The 15,971-nt window shown below is 41.6% G+C and overlaps 1 protein-coding gene across 3 annotated transcripts in view; it reads right to left on the reverse strand.

Annotated features, from left to right (window-relative positions):
* The window catches only part of LOC309400678 (importin subunit beta-1-like), a gene marked incomplete at its 3' end in the record, with an annotated part of 160,078 nt that overhangs the window by 79,431 nt on the left and 64,676 nt on the right, over positions 1–15,971 (reverse strand). For all 3 annotated transcript variants that reach the window (XM_081969275.1, XM_081969274.1, XM_081969276.1), the window contains exons 9-12: positions 13,340–13,441; positions 11,819–12,040; positions 6,171–6,362; positions 5,354–5,481 (exon numbers count right to left, since the gene is read on the reverse strand). In XM_081969275.1, coding sequence (XP_081825401.1) covers positions 5,354–5,481; positions 6,171–6,362; positions 11,819–12,040; positions 13,340–13,441 — 644 coding nt within the window. The remainder of the gene's footprint in view (positions 1–5,353; positions 5,482–6,170; positions 6,363–11,818; positions 12,041–13,339; positions 13,442–15,971) is intronic.

Consider the following 15,971-nt stretch of genomic DNA (forward strand, 5'->3'; position numbering starts at 1 on the left):
GTAAGTAGGAATTTAGTAATTTTTAGATTGTTTTATTAAATAAATAGTTGATAATGGTAACAAGGTACATATTTATGTTGGCTGGAGGTGAGGAAGTTGAATATAAGTAGTAAATGATTTTGTTAAAAAATATTAATGATAACAACAATAATGAAATGACAGTGTGCAGCAGCTGCCAAAACAGCCAACACGGTTCTAGGCTGCATCAACAGAGGGATAGAATCAAGATCACGTGAAGCGTTAATACCACTTTATAATGCCTTGGTAAGGCCACACTTGGAATACTGCATTCGGTTTTGGTCGCCACGATGTAGAAAAGATGTGGAGACTCTAGAAAGAGTGCAGAGAAGAGCAACAAAGATGATTAGGGGACTGGAGACTAAAACATATGAAGAACGGTTGCAGGAACTGGGTATGTCTAGTTTAATAGAAAGAAGGACTAGGGGAGACATGATAGCAGTGTTCCAATATCTCAGGGTTGCCACAAAGAAGAGGGAGTCAAACTATTTTCCAAGACACCTGAGGGTAGAACAAGAAGCAATGGGTGGAAACTAATCAAGGAGAGAAGCAACTTAGAACTGAGGAGAAATTTCCTGACAGTTAGAACAATTAATAAGTGGAACAGCTTGTCTCCAGAAGTTGTGAATGCCCCAACACTGGAAGTCTTTAAGATGTTGGATAGCCATTTGTCTGAAACGGTATAGGGTTTCTTGCCTAGGCAGGGGGTTGGACTAGAAGACCTCCAAGGTCCCTTCCAACTCTGCTATTATATTGTATTGTATTGTATTGATAAGAGATATAGTTAGTGATATATATATATGTACTGGTTTAACATAAGGAATTTGGATATGAATTGCAAACAGTGACTTGGAAAAAAGCTTAGAAATTTTGTTAACTAATTCTTATTTTGAATATGTTATAAAGGTGTAATGTTATTGGATACATGAAAGTTGATAAAAAATTAACTAAATCTTATAATTAGTAAGTAATAATTTAGTAACTTTTAGATTGTTATGTTAAATAAATAATTGATAATGACAATAAGGTACACATATGTGTTGGCTAGATGAGAAGAAAGTGGATATAAACAGTAAAGGATTTTCGTAAATGATTTTGTAAAAAATATTAATGACAACAATAATAATGAAATGATAAGAGATATAGTTAATGATATATATAGGTACTGGTTTAACATAAGGAATTTGGATATAAATTGCAAACAGTGACTTGGAAAAAAGGCGTAGAAATTTTGTTAATTAATCCTTATTTTGAATATGTTATAAAGGTGTAATGTTATTGGATATATGAAAGTTGATAACAAAAATTAACTGAGTTTTATAATTAGTAAGTAGTAATTTAGTAACTTTTAGATTGTTATGTTAAATAAATAATCGATAATGGCAATAAGGTACACATATGTGTTGGTTTGATGAGAAGAAAATGGATATAAACAGTAAAGGATCTTCTGTTAACCAATATTAACTGTAACAATTAATAATGGAATGATAATGATAAGGGATACAGTTAATGATATATATATGTACTACCATAACAAAAGGAACTTGGACGTAAATTATAAACAGTGACTTGGGAAAAAAAGGGCTTAGAAACTTTGTCAACTAATGTTTATTTAGAATATGTTATAAAGGCTTAAGGTTATTGGGTGATTTTTGTAATAACTAATGAAATGCCATCAGGTGGTTGTGTTTTTAACTATAGATTATTTTAGGCAAAAGAACACTAAAACAACTTCAGTCAAATGAGAACTATGCTATGTTGATAGTAAGTTTCATTAAGAATCTTTAACATCTGATATGAATATAAGTAATGACTGTGGAAGAGATGCACAAAAGCTAATTGTAACCAATTGACACACTTTCTACAAGATGTAATGTAAGATGATTTTTTTGTGTTGTTTGTTTAATAAAAATAAAAAAGTTTTGCAAAAAAAAAGATTCAATGTGCCCAGACATTTGGGAATGAGGCACCCCATGATTCATGTGTTCATCTCTTGCACAGAAGGCTTGGCCATGTCAGCTTCAGAGTTTTGCAAAAAATGCAACTGTTTGCAGAAGGGTTAAATTTAAAGGGATGTAAGGCATATTTGGACTGTGCAGTATGCAAATAATCAAAGTCTAAGGCATTCCCAGTAAGCAAAAGTAGCAGAAGGCAAACAACAAGAGCTCTAGAACTGGTACATGCAGATTTGGTTGGGCCAATGCAAGCCAGTTTGGGAGGAGCAAAATACGCACTGGTCATTGTAGATGACTACAGCAGATTTAGGTTCTGCTATTTACTAAAGAGTAAAATAGAGGTGCTACAGAAATTTAAGCAATGGGTAAACTTTGTGGAAAGGAGATATAAGCAACAGGTATGTCAGCTGCAAACTGACAGGTTCAGAATTCATGTCAGCAAGTTTTCAACAATGGTTGGGACAGTTAGGAATAAAACACAGACGCACTAATCCATACACAGCAGCTGAGAATGGTGTTGCTGAGAGATGGAATGGAGTCTTACAAACCATGAAGGACTCACTGTTGGAGGATGCTGGTCTGAGCAGGTCATATTGGGGTGAAGCCATGTTGACTACTAATTAATTAATCAATAGGCTGTGGAGTCCCTCCATTAATGATACTCCATATGCAGTGCTATATGGGAGAAAGTAATCTCTGGCATATTTAAGGGTTTTTGGAAGCAATGCATGGGTGCATATTCCAAAAGCAATTAGAAGAAAAGGACAACCAAAGGCTAGAAAGCTCAGGTTTTTGGGCTATGAGCCAGGGTCAAAGAGCTATCGCTTCGATGGGAGCAAGAGAATAGTGATTTCCAGGTCTGATAGCTTTGCAGAGCAAAATTGGAAAAGAATTGATGCAAATTTTTGGAATGATCCACTTAGTGACAGTTACTCACTTAGTGATGGTGTCAGCGTTCAGGGAGGAGAAGCTGAACAAGATATGAAGCAAGAGAGGGTTGAAGCACAGGCACAGTCAATGCCACGCAGATCAGAGTGATGGAACAAGGGGATTCCACCTGATGGGTATTCTGCTAGTAAAGTTAAAGTGTGTAATGTATGGTATGAGCCAAGGAACTATCAGGAAGTTTTGGCATTACCTAAAATAGAACAAGTAAAGTGGAAAGAAGCCATGGACAAGGAAATGAAATCCATGGGTGAACATAACATGTTCACTTCTATGGCTTTGCCACAGGGTAGCAAAGCTGTAGGATGCAAGTGGGTATACAAGTAGAAAGTACTACCCCAATAATGAGATACAATATAAAGCAAGATTAGTGGCACAAGGTTTTTCACAGCTAAAAAATGTGCACTATGATGAGGTATTCGCGCCTACAGTAAAGAGTGAAAGCATAAGGCTGGCACTAGAGTTGGCAGCGGCACGTGGACGTAAAATTTGGCATTTTGACATAACCACTGCATTCCTCAATGCTGAGTTAGAGGAAAAAAATTACATGGTATTCACACCAGGGTATGAAAGTAAAAAGCCTAACATGGTGTATAAATTGAACAAGGCCATTTATGGGCTGAAGCAGCCATCCAGGAATTGGAATATCTATTTAGATACTGCATTGAAGGGTCTTGGGTTCAAAGGTTGCAAGGCTGATGGTTGCATATACACTGGAAAGTTACAAGGTGGGGATTGTCAACTATTAGCATTTGTGGATGATCTTTGCTTTATTGCAAAGGATGTATCACAGGTAAAAGAATTTGCTAGTAAGTCAGAGAAGAAATTTGAACTAAAGAAGTTGGGAGAAATAAAAAAAGTATCTCGCTGTAGAGATACAAAAGACTGAGAAAGGTGGTTATGTTCTCATTCAAAAAAGAAAAATTGAACAGTTGTTTGAGAGATATAACATGAAAGATTGTAATACTGCTCCAACACCTATGAGTACAGATTTTCATAACAGTTTGGGTGAGAACAAAAGTAAAGCCTGTGATCAAGAGATATATCAGTCAATAATAGGGACCCTGTTATATCTGTCACAGTGGTCCAGACCAGACATAGCTTGTGCAGTAAGAATCTTGAGTTGCGTTACTGCTGCACCAACGCAATTGCATTGGATGGGTGTAAAAAGGATTCTCAGGTATTTGAAGGGAACTGTGAATCTGGGTCTTCAAATACAGGTCTCTGAAGAATTAAAATTGAAATGTTATGTTGATAGTGATTATGCAAATGATGTAAAAACCAGAAAGTCCAATTCTGGGATTGTGGTATTGTTTGGAGGGGCTTTAATTGGATAGAAATCCAGGAAGCAAACAACTGTTGCCATTTCTACTGCGGAGGCAGAATGTATTGCTTTGTCTGAACTCTGTTCAGAGGTAACCTGGTATGTACAACTGCTACAGGATTTAAATGTAAAGGTAAATGAAGCTGTAATGGTATATAAAGATAATGCTGCCTGCATTAAAATGGCAACAGGTGACAGAGAACAGAATAGAAGCAAGCATGTGGACATTAAATACTGTAATGTCAGGGAAGCCATAAAATGTAAATTGATTAGCTTGCTTCACTGTTCTTCAGAGGACAATTTGGCAGACATAATGACGATGGGGTGAAGTGCACCATGGGAAGAATATTAAGTTAATTGGATTTATGTCTAAAAAGGGCAAATTATTTTACAGGATCAACTTCAGATATAGACAGTATTTCAAATTGGCATATAAAGAGAGAGATAATTCCAAGATGATGTGAAACTTGTTTAAAATATGCTGAATTATTTTAATACTATGTAGCTCCATGCTTCATTCTGCTACCAAATTTACTCAAAAGTCAGCTAGCCTTTCTCCATATCAGGTAGAAGATTGAGCATTTGAAATCAGAGAGCAAGAGCAGAATTTTAAAAGTACTTATATTTTATTGCTTTATGCCTGAACCTGGGGAAAAAAACCCAAATCCTGTCCAAGTTCCATATTCTATAGAAAGAGGATCATAATTCTGAAACCTAAGTAAATTATGCATGTTCAATGAATTTGCATGATTTTTCATATTGTCTCTTATATAATTTATACTGCTTCTCTTGTTAATTCTTAGAACATCCAAGTAAATTCCAAAACACTTTTTCTCCCATTCTACTCTTTTAGTAGACATTATTCATACTCATTTGTCAATATCTTTGCAACAATGTGGCTTGTACCAAAATCCAGGAAGCCATATGTCTGTAGCTTTTGTGCAATTCTATGGAATTATAGTACATGTAAGAGTTCCCAATCACTACAAAACTAACCTAGTGATATTACACATTAGCCCTCAGAAAATTTGGAGATTTTATAAAATGAAACTCAAGGATATCGTGAAGCTCACTGGTCAGCAGTCAAATGGACAAAGAATGATTAAGTTACCTGTCTGTGGTCTCTAAAAGTTTCTGAACAATTAATTCAAAGGATGAGGATAAGCAGTAGGTTGCAGGCTCTTGGTCATCAGCCACATCAGCAGCTTCATAAGCAGCTTCTGCCAAACTAGAGAAAGCCTGAAAGATATTAGGTGTCAATAATTTAGAAGCTGACAATTTCAGGAAGCTTCCTATTTAGGTAAGGTACTGTTTTCAACCTAAGTAATTAATTTCCCAATGTTGACACCAACCTTTGCATCCTTCTTTAACATCTCCCAATTCCATTATTTGATAAATTAATAAGAAATAAAACAATAGGTCTATCACCAAACATTTTTGTCTTAGTGGCAATGTTCTACCTGTAACTTTATACAGGCAGTGTTCAACTTATGACCATTCGTATAACCACCATCTAAAGTTATGAAGGTGCTGAAAAAAGTGACTTATGGCTGTTGCAGTGTCCCTTGTGGTCATGTGATCAAACTTTGGGTGCTTGGCAATTGTCATGCATTTAGGATAGTTGCAGCATCCTGGGGTTACCTGATCACCATTTACGATCCTCCCAGGGGGCTTCTGACAAACAAATTCAATGGGGAAATCTGGATTCACTTAATGACTGCAGTGATTTGCTTAACAACCACGGCAAAACTCATAAAATCATGTGCAACGTAACTACTACATAACTTAGAGACAGAAATTCTGGTCGCAATTGTCATAAGTCGAGGACTACCTGTACATTTGGAACAACTGCAGATTCAAAACCATAAGCCTTTTTTCTAATATATCCAGCACTCAAACATGTATTCAGAATAAGGATTCTGACTTACCCAGCAGACATTGGAGGCCACTCTTGGCTCTGCACTCAAGCCTTCAATTAGACACTGCAGCAATGGAGCGAGGTAAATATCATTTATGGCTGCTTCAGGTAGCAGCTCGCAAATCCGACCCACAGTCCATGCGGTTGTATCTCTGACTACTACGCTGGGGTCTTTCATTAACTCTATAAGAGTAGGCATAGCCTAGGAGGTAAATAGCCCATTAAATCAATCCGTTCTAGACACCTCATGTCTTAGAGAATGTTCAAGGCACTTTTCAAAACCCTTATGTTTTCAATTGGTCCCTTCAACCAAAAGGGCTCAATCAAATCCCAAGCCAGGTAAGTTGTAAGGTATGTTCTGGGTTCAGACCCATGTATAGTTGAAACGGAATCAATATGCTATTCTAGTAGGAGTTACCCTTAAATATTGAATAATACAATATTGTGGCTAAAATATATCACATAAAGATATTCAAGTTCACTGGTTTGCCATGAAATATTCAATAAGCAAACTTGAACCAATTTAACAATGTAGTACTGCTTTTGCATAATAAAAGTAGCACTCAGAGTAACTTAATGAACCTTAAACAATATGCAATCAAACACTGAATATTAACATCTAATGTACAGGGTACTGGGATTAGTTATTAATAACCAAGCAAAGTGAAGGTAATTCTGAGGGTAGAATACAAGTATAGAGGGAAGACACTAGACATAATACTAAAGATGGCAGTACTGTAGCGTAGAGGGGAGAAAAAGCCTCTTGCCATATGTTGTGGACATTTATTTGCCAAATTTAGATACCACCTATATCACTCACAGTATCATGCCTCCGTTGGATCCTGGTTCGTAGGAGTAGTTGGAACCGGGACCATCCGACAGGGATGGAGAGGCCAGGGGCTGAGGATGATGCTGTCCCAGGCCCATCAGGCACTGGGGGAGGTGGTCAATCGGATGGGGAACTGCCTGCCCTCACAAACATGGGGGACGATCGGCTTCAGACAGGCAGTGGTGTTGAGAGGTAGCAGATCCCCTCTGATGAGTAACAGCTGCCTCCCCCACTCGATCCGAGGGCATGGACAGTGGAGCGAAGGCAACCTCAAAAGGAGGTTTGTGAGGCTACTTGTGAGAAGGTTGCTCTGCCGCTCCTCACATGGAACACCTGGCTTGGGTTGACTTAAGCAGAGGCTGGGGGAGGTTGTCTTTGTCAGGAACAATTGTTTTGCTTTGGCATACACTTCCCTGGTCTTTGAAAATCTCTGCCTTGAATTGTGTTTCTGTCTGTGGAATTCAACCCTTGCTTTGTGGACTTGCACCTTGTTTTTGGACTTCCTCTCTGCCTCTGTGATTTGGCTCTGGTGATCATTGGCTTTGTTTGTGGAACTGTGGGTGGCTACCTTCGGGGAAGCTTGGGGTGGAGCTTTACTGGCTGCTGCAGGGCCATTTGTTGTAGAATTAGCAGAGCAATAAAGGACTCTATAGAAGCCTGCCTCTGCCTAGGTGACCTGGGTCATAACACAGAGACACTCTGGGCAGTGTACAATTAAAAGCATATAAAAACCTAAAAACTGTATAAAATATGATACATCAATAAAAGGAGCCAGATAAAAACATGGATAAGTTAAAATTTCAAATGACAGGGGGAAGGCCGTCAAGGTGCTAACCATCCCCAGGTTGTAACTTTCCAGTACTTTGAAGTACTGGAAGGAAATACACAACACTATTCATAAAATTTAAAAAATCAAATGTGAAATGAAACCACATTTTTACTAGGAATTATTCCAAGATATATATTACAATATACAGTATCAAAAATTACTAAGTTCATGGCTGCAAGGGCAAACTTAGCACAATACCAGAAAAGAGATGTTACTGAAATCAGACTGGGACTTATGGAGAACATACAGTAATCACAAAAATAACAGTATATATTCATAACAAATGTTTGACATAATTTAAGCAAGAATGGCTGCCATATATATTACATATTAAAGGTAGACCTTGTTTAGCAATCACAGTTAGGACTGGCAACTTGGCTGGTAAACTAAGCAGTTCCTAGGTGAAACTGCAACTGTGCTTCAGCTTTCCTTTGCTTTATAGACCTGCAAAGGTCATAAATGTGAGGAGTTACTTTTTCATCTCTGTCATAACTGTGAACAGTTGCTAAACGAGGCAGTTGCTAAAAAAGCACTCCCTGTATGCAGCTAGGCAAATGTAAGCATTTACAGTACAGGTAGTCCTTGCTTAACCACTTGTAGAAGTTACAGCAGACCCAAAGTTACAGCTGATGCAGCACCGCAGTTGTTCACCTTTACGACTGACTGCAGGGATGCTCCAACATACCCCATATCAGGTCCCTGAAAGGCTTTGACCTCTTCCCCACCCTGTCACCCACTGCACATTTACCTTTTGAAGAACTCTGGAGTGCTGTGAGGGGAGGAGGCCCAAACCATGCAGGGACCTGGTAAGGGGGAAAAGGCACATGGACTGCAAACTCCAAGAGCAGGGAAATGATGACAGCCCCTCCCGCAAAAGCTCACAGGAGGGGTTCACCAAGCATTGAAAGGGGCTCACACATAACTTCACCAGGTACATTGTTATGCATCAATTCTGTTCTCTCCCTCCCCTCCGGTCAGGAAGTAATCTTACCTGCTCTGATAGATTCGGGAGCAACAGCTAACTTTATTAGCCATCTGGACCTTCACAGTATTAGGATTCAACTGGATGCTACTTCACAACTCCATGATTAAGTGGAAGAAACAGTATCTTTCTTTTAACAACCCTGATTGCCTTCCTCATTGGAATCCTCTGTCGAAAACCTCCCACCAGCCACCCCTGAAAACTAGCAGGGAGATTCCCAATCTCCCAAGCAAGTAAACAGACTTTTCAGGTGTTTTTGGGAGGAGGAAGCCGCAGTTCTTCCCCCACACAGAGACTGCAACTATGCCATAGACCTGCTCCCAAGTACAAAAATGCCTGCCAAAAGGCAGTACCCAATGTCAGCTAACGAGCTAACAACCTTGAAGCAATATTTGGACACTAGCTTGCAAAAAGGCTTTCTTTGATCTTCGAAAACACCAGCTTCAATGCCAACCCTTTTTTGTCCCCCAAAAGCACAACCGTAATGCCCAAGTGTGAGTTTGAGTCAGAAACCACTATCACTAATTTCAGACCTTTGGGATAGACTACAAAAGGCATGCATTTTCTCTAGATTGGATCTTCACAATGCTTACAATCTGATTAGAATCACAGAGGGCCATGAATACTTAACCACCTTTGACACCAGATACAGCACGTTTGAATACACTGTGGTCACCTGAATCACAGCACACAGAACATGTCCAGATAGTCCTCACTAGACTCAGAGACAACCATCTCTTTGCCAAACCAGAAAAATGTGTGCTTGATCTGAAACAGTTAACATTCTTTGGGCTACTGTATCTCCACAAACAGTATACAGATGGACCCCCAGAAAGTCAGAGCTGTATAAAATGACAAGCCTCACCTACAGCCAAAGACATCCAATGCTTCTGGGGCTTCACTAACTTCTACAGAAAATTTATCTCCGGCTTTGCTTGCAAGGTTAAAACTCTTACCCAACTCACAAAGAAAGGGGTTAAGTTTGCTTGGACGTCTACACACCAGACAGCATTTGAAGAGTTAAAGCAACTTTTTGCCCAACAACACCTCCTTCAGCATCTTCATCCATCCAAGAGGTTTGTGGTTTAGGTGGATGCCTCAGATGTCACCACTTCTCCAAGACTGCAAGAAGGGAAACAGTCTGTTGCCCTGTGCCTTTTTCTCAAGAGCTTTAACCACCCCAGAACAAAACAATGGCATTTTCAAGAAGGCACTCCTGGCAGTGAAATCTGCATTCCACAGACCATAAAAACCTACACGTGTTGCAACAGACTAAGTTGCTTTCTCCCAGACAAATGCGATGGAGTCTATTCATCTCATGCTTTGATTTCTACATTTAATACGTACCTGACTCAACAATTTACTGCCAGATGCCTTGTCACACAAACCAGAGTATTCTCAAGTACACCACACCCCCATCAAGGCAACAATTTTACAGCCTCGTTTCACCAATGTACTGATCAGTAACCACACTACCTCTGTAACTGTAAACTGAGAGCCGTGGTGGAGCAGTGGTTAGAATGCAGTATTGCAGGCTAACTCTGCCAGGAGTTCAATCCTGACTGGCTGAAGGTTGACTCAACCTTCCATCCTTCCGAGGTCAGTAAAATAAGGACCCAGATTGTTGGGGGAAATATGCTGACTCTGTAAACTGCTTAGAGAGGGCTGTAAAGCACTGGGAAGCAGTATATAACTCTAAGTGCTATTGCTATTTTTTGTCTATGTGATGGCCTGAGGTGAGGCACAGAAGCAACACAGCCAGAGAACAGTTCTAATTCCCCTTTGTTGCTCCAACTTTCCCCCAAATGTCCCCACCTTTACTGCAACTCCTGGAGCAAAGCTCTCACACGCACCTCCAACAGCCTCTGGCTGCGAGTAGTCCAGCAAGCAAAGTTAGCAAGGCAGCAACCAAGGCAAGTCCACCAAGGCAGGCAAACCAGGAAAGGCACACAAGACAAAGCACAGCAAAATCCAGATGTCAGCAACTGCACATGAGTCTCCACGGATTCAACACTTCTTCCCGACAAACACCCCTCCCAACAGCGTCTCTTTAAATCTCATTCCCCAAGTGAGCCTTGTGAAGAGGAGTTGCCCTGTGCTGATCCCGCCTCCTCTCCATTCTTCATGGGGGATGAGATAATTGCTTGTTGACAGTCCTCTGTTGCTCCTCTGCCTGCCCTACCCCCTCGCCTGGTCCTCCTGCACCCCCTCTCCCTTGCTGGCGATCCTTCCCAGACCCAGGGACTGCCTCAGACTTCGACATGGCCAGGACAGTCTACTTACAGATACAAGTCTTTCCATCATTTTTGTTTTTCGACTACTAAGGATGGAACAACCGCTCATACAGATTTTAGCCTTCTAGCACAGAATATGTAAGAATTACTGTAACTAAGTTGTTCTGTATTTATTTTTATAAACTGGTATCAGGATCTGATTTCCAAATTTTTCTTTTCCAGGTGTTCTTTAAATATGATGCTTTGTCAGATATGGGAGACACTGTCTCCTCATAACTCTTACTCCTCCAAACTATCGAGGAAGGCAGAGGAACTCAATCATTTCTCCAATCACAAGCAATTAAAGCAGAAGTTGATTACAGTAGTTGTCTTTTCTTGTCATGGTGTCCTTTTCTGGGAGGACAGTGTAAGTGCAGCCTTTCTCAGAAGTTTGTGTGCTTTTATAGTGCAAGGGCTCTATGTTAAGCTGCAATGCTTTCAGACCTTTTGTACAAAACAATGGTTGCACAAACAGTATTGGGATTGTGGTGTAGTTATTTTGATCGAAATAATGGCAAAAAATAAAACGCATAGTACATTTAAGATTAAAGTCATTTTGATCTTAGCTGTAATTCAACATAATGCCAAGTAAATTTCTGCTATTTTCCTCAGGTCCTTGCTATTTTCAGATTATGGCATATTTTAGTCAAAAAGAGACACACAATTAATATATTTACAAACCAGTTATTTACAGCCTTCATTTCAAAAGAAACATAGGTACATTATTAGCACAAGTCATTCTCACCTGAATGACAAGGGGTTTTAGCTGGCTGGGTTCTGGACCTTCTAAAATGCACCCAAATGCCATGACAGCAGCATCTCGATATCGCCAGTCAGGATTTTTTATGTGTTCTTTAATGAAGGGCAAAACATGTGGGACAATGTCATCTTCACAACAGGTTGCCAGAAGCATCAGGCAGACTCCAGCTGCTTTACAGGGGTTCCAGTCATCATCATCACTCTCATACTAAGTGGAAAAAATCGGAAGAAATAGTATTCAAGATTTATAATATTTGAAATGGCTAAAATCTAATTTTATAATAAATCTGATTAGGTTTCAGGTAGGAACACTATCTTCTCATAATATTTGACAATCTCATAACAATTCAGCCATATACTTTGGGGTTCTGAACTAGGGGAAAGTTGTCAGATTTTGCACACTATACAAATGGTTGTCATGGTTTTAATGACTGATAGATAACAGAATGAATGGTACCTTTAAAAGCAAACTGACAAAGAGGCTTTATGCAACAGAGATGGATATAATTTGGTGCAAGATTAACAGAATTACATTTTTAATATCAACAGTTGAGTCTTAAGTGCAGCCAAGATCGCCACAGTAGTATGGTGCAACCTCAGGTTGTCAACATAATGCTTTTTAATTTGTAGAGATTGATTTCAAAGGGAAGCAGATGTCTACTAGCTCTGCTCATGGAAGAGTATTTCTTCAAGTACCTGTCTCCTATTGGACAATAGACATCATAAAATCTTTTTGGAATACTACATGGCCATGAGTAAGAAGAATTATGCATTGCCAATTTAGGAGTGAATGCAATCTCTGAGTCACAGAATTACCATAGATATTTCAGAATATTTGTGTGTAACAAAGTTATAGGTTAAACTAGAAAACACCCCCTGAAAATAGAACATATGTTTCTTTCTGCAGACCAGGTCATTTTAAATTTGTTCTCAACTTTTTCACAATAATGCCAGTCCTCTCCAACCTGATGCCTTCAAGTTAATTGGATTTCAATTACCTGGCTTGAAGACCAGACCACGGAATAAAATGCGCTAGGAGATTAATTTTAATATAGCTGGAGGTTACCAACCTGGTGAAAACTGCAGACCCTGAAACTAGAGATAGTCCTCGCTTAATGACTGCCCTGTTTAGTTACCAAAGTTACAACAACACTGAGAAAATAACTTTACAACTAAGTCAATCTCCTACAACTGTTGTAGCTTCCCTGTCACCTGATTGACATTCAGACACTCTGCAGCTGGTGTTTACAACCATTGCAGTGCCTTGCAGTGATGTGATCACCATTCATCTTCACAGCCAGCTTCCAACAACCAGAGTCAATAGAGAAGCCAGCAGTGAAATCTTAAGCCGCAGTCACGTCTTGTTTAATAACCATGGCAGAAGTGAAATCATAAGTCTATTGTTGTACATGGTGTCTCGCTTAATGACTGCATTGCTTAGCAACAGTTACTGATCCCAAGGACTACCTGTATGTTGGAGAACGGTGCAGACATATACATTACCTACCTGTTTTGTCAATGTTTGTGTCAGAATTGGGACTAGATACTGGAGAGCACCCTTGGCATAGAATTTGCTGGTATGCTCTGGAGGCCGTCCTTGTTCTGCTGCCTAGGCAAGAAATAATACAAATGTTTTAATTTCCAGCTAAACATGCATTTGTGCTTCTTACCTATCTGAACTGAGAGAAGTATTTGCGGTTAGATTTCCTTTGAAACTCTCATGGGAATGACATTATACTGCAAGGCTGTGTGCTAATATATATTTAAATGTATGTGCAAATACATGAACAGGTAATGGATAACAGAAAACTATTACATAAACTTGGTTAGTTATGATAGTATTGCCTACGGGAGTGGATGGTGTTTGTGGCACTCCTGAACAATATAAGAATGTGATCCCCCCCTTCCCCCTTGTAACTGGCCTGGAAGCACCTGAACCTCATCCGCTGGACAAGCAGCCAGGCAACAAGCAGTAGCAACTTAAAGCTCAGCTGCTCAGCACTGGTGAATTTTGACTAGGAACTGATGCTGCTAGCTGCTGCATTCGGCTCAGCTGATCAGTGGCTCATAGAATCAACTATTTGCTGGCTCATTTGCGGTGACGACATTGAGAGATGATGGTAAGAGTGGGGCAGCAGGGACAGAGCTAGGACCAAGGCTGGAGCAGTGACTGCCCTAGAGATGCATAGATGCCCCGTGGGCTTGCGGCCAAGGCTCTCCAAACTTCTATCCAAGCCTTGCTTGCTAGGGAAACAACTTCAAGTGTGGCTGCCAGGTCATGGTGAGAGCCAGTTACTAACAGCAGCCTCAGCACCTGGCTCAGCTATTTGGTGGTGTTCAGGCCCAGTGGTTTGGCAGTAATTCGGCAGCAGCTGCTCTTTGGAGCCATCCCTGAAGCCCTATATGTACCCTTCTGGCATAGCAAACGGCAGCAGTTTGGGAGGCAACCACTCAGCATGGTGGAGGTTGGTCAGGAGTTGTGGCTGCTGCACCTGGCCCAATGGGTTGACACAGAAGACCAGCTGCTTGGTGGCTCTGACTGCAACACCTTCCTAAGGGTTGGAGCCCTGGTTGGACCACCAGGACGATGGTGGTGGCAGGCCAAGTTGGATGTGGGACTGAGGTGACAGACATCAAGGCTAGGATGGCAGTTGCCCCTGAAGTCACCAAGAGACGTCCTATGGCAGAGCCAAAGAAACCGTGTCCATCACCCAGGGGCCCTTGTGAGGAGTACTGGAAAGACTTGGGGAGACTGGGTCACACAAGAGTGAGACTGAGGGCTGAAAGTATATGGGAGTCTGCTCCTAGGGTGAGAGCCTGAAGTGACTAGTTTGCCTGTGTAGTTGCTTGTAGCCCCCCACCCAGAGTAAGAGCTGGGTGGAGGGTTTTTGATGAGTGGGCCTCCCCCACCCGACTGGCCAGTGAGAGGGTCCAGGTTGAGACGGAGCATAGTGTTTCTGGGGAGGGATTGGAGGGGAGAACTCTTGGCGCTGACAGCCTAAGCCAGGGGTCGGCAACCAGCAGCTCCGGAGCCACATGTGGCTCTTTTATCCCTCTGCTGCAGAGAGAAGCGGCCAGGGCTGATTCTCCGGTGTCTCATCTCTTGCTGGGTCTCACCGGTGCTTCTTCCAGCCCTTGTTGGTGCTGGGCACGCCTCGGTCACTTGGGGAGATGAGCAACCTGCTCTCCGCCCCAAGACAATGGCCTGCCCTGGCCGCGGCCAATGCTGCCTCCATGGCCAGACTGCTGCTCTTGCAGCGCCTTGCGCAGCAGAGTGAAAGGAGAGCAGGAGTAGCCACCACCCATTTCCTGCTGCAGTCTGTTGGGCAGCGAGACCCAGCTAGAGATGAGGCGCTGGAGAATCAGAAAGACAGAGACGAGACAGAGAAAGACAGAGAGAAAGAGACAGAGACACAGAAAGAGAAAAGGGTAAACAACACACCTGAGTCTGGGTGTGGCAAGAAGTGGCTGGGAGGGGAGGGCTGAGGCGTGGCAAATAATTTAACAACCAGTTCTCTGCCCTAATGACCGGCTGGGTAGGTGTCATGTGACTGGGTGGGAGTGAGTGATGTCGATTTGGCCACACCCACCCAGTCACACCGGTTGTTAAATTATTGGCTCCCAGTGTTTTCTTTTCTGTAGGAAACGGGTCCAAATGGCTCTGAGTGTTTAAGGTTGCAGACCCCTGGCCTAAGCTAGTGCTGTGGGGACTTCCTCCCTCATCGATCCCCCTAGGATTTATGAGAGTATGGATGAGTGACTGGAGGGAGATGGCAGAGCCCCTGGGCTCTTCAAGGAAGGCGGTATGGGGGAGGGAGAATGACCACTTTGGGGGATGTAGGGCAGGACAGTGCATCACGGTAGTGACAGGCATGGGATGCTATGGGGGGGCAGGCCATTACAGGGGGAGACACCCACAGTGCGTAATTTCAGTGGTGCATTCTGGGCTCCCTGAGCTCACTCACAGTTCCTGGACAGCATGCACTCAGAGGTCCTGAGGTTCAGCTGCTGCTGCCGAATCCCAGGTCAGTTAACAACAAGGTTTCCCTAATTCAATATCTCATTGAGGAGCAAGCTGACCTAGTATACACCACTGACTGACTGGCTGACTCCAGAAGGGGGGAAGCCCTCTCAGAGAT

This window comes from Natrix helvetica (genome assembly GCF_964273705.1).
Source record: "Natrix helvetica genome assembly, chromosome: W".
NCBI lineage: Eukaryota > Metazoa > Chordata > Lepidosauria > Squamata > Natricidae > Natrix > Natrix helvetica.